We start from the raw sequence: 6,849 nt of genomic DNA, 5'->3' as shown, positions 1-6,849 counted from the left end.
CGATTGCTATAAAGAAAATGTGAATACATATGGATCAAAAGTAGCTCGAAACAAAACTAAAAAAGTCGTTACATACTGTAAAAATTGTCCCGGTGAAACATATTATTGCCTGCTATGCTTCAATAAATCTCACCGTTATTTTTAGAAGTTTATTAACCATTTAGTAGCTAATTCGCTGCTTTTTGTAATTGAACTTAAATATGAATAAACACAATTAGAAATGGATGCCTTTTTTATTTTTATTTTTTGCAATTTCATCCATATTTTCATCAAATTTACTATAACCCAGAAACCATACTGAAAGATTGGTCTACACACCGTTCTGGTCTCCTCCTATAGAGCAATGTTCGGTAAAACTAGCCTACGGCTCACAAATTACTTTCAAATTTAGGCCTGCCTTGAGGTCACTGATGGCCTACGCGGCGTCGCGATCCAGTACAGGTGAGGTCACCGATGACCTACGCGGCAGAGAACGTGTTAACTTTCACATATCCTGTAGTGTTATTATTATAATTTTACGTGTAGGAACTTACACAATGTCACATAGGATATTTCACCCATTATCAAAGACACTGTCGAAAAATTGTAAAAAATTTATAAAACTTCCAATTTACAATATTCAGCCTTCCATACTACTTCCTACTGTCGATACTACATCACTGTATCTTATATATATTTGGAGTTTATATTTTATTTTTAGTACATTCTATGTTTGACCTTTTATGATGACTTGCTAAATGATCAGTCACTGTGGCTAATTTAATAGTACCGTGAAAAAATTACGCTCGTTTTAGTTTGAAAATTACTTCTTCATAGTTCTGAAGATGTCAATGCAGCAGCACAATGACGTATATTGTACACTTTAAAATTATTAACATTCACTGCACTATGTCAACAAACAATACCTTTCCTAGTGCCTATTTGACATGATTTGATTTTAATTGCAAATTTCTTTCAGAACCTGCATTGTCCTAGCATTGGCATTAAAATTTGTTTAAAATTAAAAATTTTTCATTAAAATTTACATTTTATAACAACATTGACGTCCCATCTGCCAACAGCTTATAAAACTAGGATAAAACCAAAATCTATCACCACCTATGTGAGATGCTATAATTTGCTAGAACATTTCAATTGTACAGAATATTTAAGAGAAACTTGTCTAGGTACAATCATCAATACTCTAAATTATAACAATGCTGATATGTAGGAAGCAGTTAAATTTTTATAGATACAAAAATAAATGTTTATTATTTTAACTTTATTTACGTATTTACTTTAAAACTTCAAAAACCGAAAAATATTTGTTATAGATTTGCCACATTATTGTTTGAAGTAAAAGATTAATGGAATAATGACAAAGAAGTTTTTCACTATCATGCTGTTAAATCAATAAAAGAAAATATTATTGCAATACTTTAAAAATTTTCAACATCAATTTTTATGCAGTCTCTTAAATCAACATTTTTACACAGAAATAAAACACTTAATAGAATAGTATGTTTATTCAGTGCATGTTGAGGCTCATTATGGTTTCAATAAACAACCAAAAGGTAAAACTAAACCCCACAATGAAACCCATGAGTAATTTGAAACGGCTAATAAACACTTTATACAAAAATAGCAACTGTTATCTCTTAGTTATCTTCTATCATCAACATCTGAAAAATAACAATTATTATTATTTTAAAGTTATCAGGGAATCTAAATTTTATTATCTTTTTAATCAAGGCTTATTATTATTTCTTCAATAAATAGGTTCGCCTGAATTAAAAAGATTAGGTTGATTTTGTTTCCATATTCAGAAAATATTTACAAATAATACAAATAGAGATAACTGGTGCTAATTATTTACTTACATAATACAGTCACATACAGAAATATATAATAGTTAACAAATTAGCAATAAATTAAGGGAAAACATAGATTACAATGGTTTTGATTAAGTTTAATTCGCTTACTGTACATACACAAATAAATATTTACATAATGATGTATAACAACAGCAAATAGAGAGAGTACAAATTATTTATGCATGAATTATATGTGATTGTATTTATTTTTATTTAACACTTCTTATATTGTAGATCTGTTACTCACTTTTTCCATCACAGGCTACAATTTTCACTTTGTCCACTTTAGCCACTTCTTGAACTTCCCTAAACTCTACATCGTTTAACATAAATGTCCATACATTATCACAGAATCTGAAATTAAAGATAATAATACCTATAATATGTATGTCAATTATAACAATGTGATGACAAGGGATAAAATGTAAAAACTGTTGCATTAAGTATATATAATTAAGTATCTAGGGAATGATATATATATATATATATATATATATATATATATATATATAATAGGGAACAATTTGAAATGCAGTACTGGAAAGTTTACCAATGAATGCCATAAATGAATCAATACTTTTAAAAAATATATATAACCTTTTATTAATTAAAATATTTTCCATCTAACTGCAGTGCGATAAAAATGCTGCATATACAGATATGTTAAGTACCCACTTAGTAATAAGAAACTTGTTTAATTGAGTATGCCTGTACATAATGTGTACTGTTAAAACTAGTTTGTAAAAAGTTAGTAAAGCACTTTATACTGAAATAACTATAAATATTATATATATATATATATATATATATATATATATATATATATATATATATATATATATATTACTATTTAAACTAAATTGGAAAGCTTGTTAGCCTCTAGAGTTCACAAGGAATCTAATCTAATTGCAGTAATGTTGACCAATAAGCTTTATAAAACCAATTTCCAAAAAAGATGACTTAAGTATAAAACTTTAAATCAGAAATCCTAAATATATATAAATAGCATATACAAAGATAATATGTTCCCTGAAAAAGTGTTGATTCTTATATTTTGCATTCATTAAAATTTATGTAATTGTTAGAAAGACCCATAAGTAATAGGATTAAGTTCAAATTCACTGATAATAGCTAGCCATTTATTTTAATATAAATCCAGTTTTCATTCAACTCACTTTTTCTGACTTTGGCCTATTTGTCTTATAACAAACACAAAAACTAATTATTCGTTTATCATTTCTTAAAACATTAATTTATTTTAATGTCAATTTAGATAAGGCTATAATAAAGTTGTAATTCGTCTTCAGAAACTTTCTTAAGGAGCATTAAATAAGTAAAAAATTTTATTAAAGCGAATACCTCCGTTACTATATTCAAAAATTAAATCTGACTACATTGTTACCTGTAGGTGTTTAATTTTCCTGCTTTGAAGGTAAGTCTCGACTTAACTCTGTTTGAAAGTGCTTGATTGATTGACTTATCAAATTGCAATAAAACCTTTACTGCTAACGTCGGCGTAATTTGCCCATACTGTAAATAATAATACATAAATGATAAATACAACATTAAAAAACGACCCGTTAAAACGCTAAAATCGTTTTATACCCACTTGTATTAGTTCATCGAGACTTTCTTGAAGAGTATTACCAATAGTAGTGTTTCTGTATAATTGATACGACATAACTAAAAGATAAATCAAATATTTTGTTATAAAAGATACGCAAATCTTCTTTTGGAATTATAAATTTGCAATAAAATATATTGTCAGTCTTTACTTCACATATCCAGTACAATATTGAGAAACCACAGACTTAAATCACGTACAGATTAAATGTAGTATTGGAAGTAGTAAATGTATACCTATAGTTTGTGGATCACCAATGATGAATAACAAAACATGAATTTGTCAAAAATTATCGATTAATATTATAATATTATTAATATTTTAAAATAATTACTAATAGTTTGATTATAGATATTTAGGAACGAGCATGTACTTTCTGATGCAAGTGCACCACTGAAGCCGATTACAAATTTTAACTAAAGAAATTTACATTTTAAGTGTTGTGTTTCAGAGTGTATTTAATTTTATCTATGAAGTAGTAAAATATGAGCGCTAGTATAACTGAAACAATTTTTATAATAATTACTGTACGTGGGTCTTTGATAGAAGATAACGTTTTGACGAAAAACTAAAAGCGATTAGGATATGTAGGGCCTTTCCAATAAAAATACCATACAGCATAGCTAGACATTAATTCTTATATGCTGTTACGCTTTTTTTAATTAAAACGGCTTTCAGGCTACATTATACGAACTTTTAACTGTTTACTAGGATATTTTTTTTATAATTTACTGCATTTTATTCTTTACTTTGAATCAAACATGTTTAATATGGAAACTCGTATCAAACCGAGATCTCATATAATGACGTCTTCTCAACATAGAATAAAACTACGAAAATTCGAAGCGCGTCCTGATTTGATAAAGCCCATATTTAATCTAGTTTTTGCTTGTGATCACCGCCTCATGGTTGCAAATGCTGCAACGTTAAAGGAATTATTTGCATCTCTCACATGTAGATAGACTAATTAATAAAAATAAAAACCCATTGAAATGAACACAGAAGGGCGCCAAATCCGAAAATTTATTTTGAAAATCTTAAAATTGTCAGGTAAATCATACGATAGTTAATACTTATTTAATACATATTTTCAATGTAATAAAGATTTTATAGGAAATGACAGATTATTTTAAATACAAAATAAGCAAGAGTTATTCATGCTTAAGTATCTCTTGACATCGAATTTCATGACGTCATAAATTATGTAACGCACCGTTAATAAACAATTGAAGAATAATACATAAATGTAGAAGTAAATGAATAGGCATTGTGGTGTATAAAAGACCATTAGCAAAGTTTTAATTTTTTTTAATAAACACTCACGGAGATATGGGAGACAGGCAAGATTTTTTAGCATATTCTATTACATGAATAGCATTAGCATCGCTTCGAAGGATATTAGAAATAGATACATGCAGGATTTAAGAATATATACGCTATAGCAATCTCTATTTTCACTGAATTCATAAATTCTACTCTAATCCCGAGGGGCCTATAAGTCTATCGCGTGGCTAATTTTGGTCGATCGTCGATTGCTCGCAATGCTTGGAGTGAAATTCCTTATACATGGATTTTGAAGTGATTGTGCAGTACTAAACTCTCTCGCAATAGTTTAATGCATTTTGGAAATTATTAAGATCATAATTTTTTAGGATTTTCCTACTTTTTTCATCAAAAAACACAAGACTCAAATATGTCAGTGGATGCTCATATGAACTGAAAAGTTCCACTCGACTCATCTAACATGTATCCTTTGGTATTTTGATTAAATATTTCGCATTATTATTAATTATATCATTTTTCCTCAGTGACCATATAAACTTTCAATTATCCTTCTGTATTGAAAGCTTGTGTAAAAGCCTTTAGTTGTTTTAAAATTAGATTGCTATTTACTGGAAAAGTAAACATTCTCAACAGTAGATCTATGAAGTACAACAAATTTATCCCGACACACTTTTAAGATATAAAGTAGAAATACAGAAAAGTTGGTTACCCCTGCTTTAATACCACGTATCATTCCTTAGATGGTGATAAAGGTAAAGAAATGAAGAGATTGAAATAAATATTTTCTATTTTTCATATATTCAATCACATTTCAGACGGAATGTAAAAATAGAATATATCAGTATCTGTAAATGTTTTCGAAAACCGGTATGAAAAATGTCTGGCTTTGCTATTTCAAATTAATGACATGCTTTTCTACTTCCCTCAGATATCTTTGGGGAGATGTAGACGATTATTCGTTATTCCTTTTTTATTAGACCACTAAAATAAAAGGGCTTTTCACAATTATATATTTTTCCCCTGAATTTTTTTTTCAGTTAAACATTTTTATTTAAAAAGGTTTTACATTGTTTTTCCGTTAATTAAATTTAAAAAAGAAAGTATTTACATTAAATTATATTCATACGTATGAACGCGCAATTAAGAATTCATAGCTTCATATTCTATATGAGAATTACATTTCGTCATATATATTGACAAATTCCTAATCAGGCGCTCTATTAAATTTATTAATTAATAATAGATATTTCTTAACTGACTTATGCGGTAAACTTTTCATATGAAAGGTGAACACGTGGCATTCGTTCTCATGTACTATCAAGTCGGAATATTAAACGGGTACTATCGAAGAGTTATAGCCCAAGGCCCTTCGAGGGGGCCCATGTGCCATCGAGGATCGTCTGCCTAAGCGATCTAAGAGTTCGGTGGCTTCTCAATCCTGTAAAACTATAGTATGAAGTAGCTAGAGCCGAGACTCTTTATGGAATCGTCGATATTTGCTACCTTATAAGAGGTTTTAGGTTACGCGCCCTCTACGCCTTGAACTTGCGGTATTTGCAAATTCCTCTCGGACAATGGTGTAACTGTACAGCACAGTACACTGGCGTGGGCTTGATAGAAGCACTAATCTTATTCTTTTCTGATGAAGTCGACGCTGTTAACTTTGTGGGCTGTTATAAGCTTCATCGAAATGAGTTTGCGGAAACAGTAGTACGCGAAATAAAAACTTGTCATCGTATCTCACTTTTCAAGTGTATAACTACAGTAATACAGTAGTTTACTTAGGTCAAAATTTGTGCCACGATACAAGATCGTTATTTATCTGTGATGGCACATCTTGTAGTAATCTAAAGACCAAAGAAGCTATTACACTTCTAACCAAACACCTGTATAAAGTTATCACTTTGAAATCATCATATTAGCCGTAGGACGCCATAGCTTTACTTGAGCCGCGCTAAATTTACAATTTCGGTTTTACGTGACCTGCACCGTGTCTTGGTCATGAGGAGTGCTGACGTCCTACGCTACGCCTGACAGCCAGAGGTCTCTAGAACCTTTAAGCACCAGACGGCCTGTTCAATACGCCAA

The 6,849-nt window shown here is 29.6% G+C and overlaps 1 protein-coding gene across 1 annotated transcript; it reads right to left on the bottom strand.

Annotated features, from left to right (window-relative positions):
- Positions 1–1,487: 1,487 nt before the first annotated feature.
- TfIIA-S (Transcription-factor-IIA-S) lies at positions 1,488–3,648 on the bottom strand. The gene is made up of 4 exons (XM_068763130.1): positions 3,463–3,648; positions 3,256–3,383; positions 2,101–2,207; positions 1,488–1,661 (listed from the first exon to the last, which is right to left on the bottom strand). The coding sequence occupies exons 1-4, from the start codon at positions 3,532–3,534 to the stop codon at positions 1,642–1,644; spliced, it is 327 nt and encodes a 108-aa protein (XP_068619231.1). The 5' UTR covers positions 3,535–3,648; the 3' UTR covers positions 1,488–1,641.
- Between the last annotated feature and the right edge of the window lie 3,201 nt (positions 3,649–6,849).

The sequence above is a fragment of the Battus philenor genome, unplaced genomic scaffold, assembly GCF_028537555.1.
Source record: "Battus philenor isolate CCGP_79_NKW_IND1 unplaced genomic scaffold, ilBatPhil1.0.hap1 SCAF_17, whole genome shotgun sequence".
NCBI classification, from domain to species: domain Eukaryota; kingdom Metazoa; phylum Arthropoda; class Insecta; order Lepidoptera; family Papilionidae; genus Battus; species Battus philenor.
This window is presented reverse-complemented; position numbering and strand designations above follow the sequence as displayed.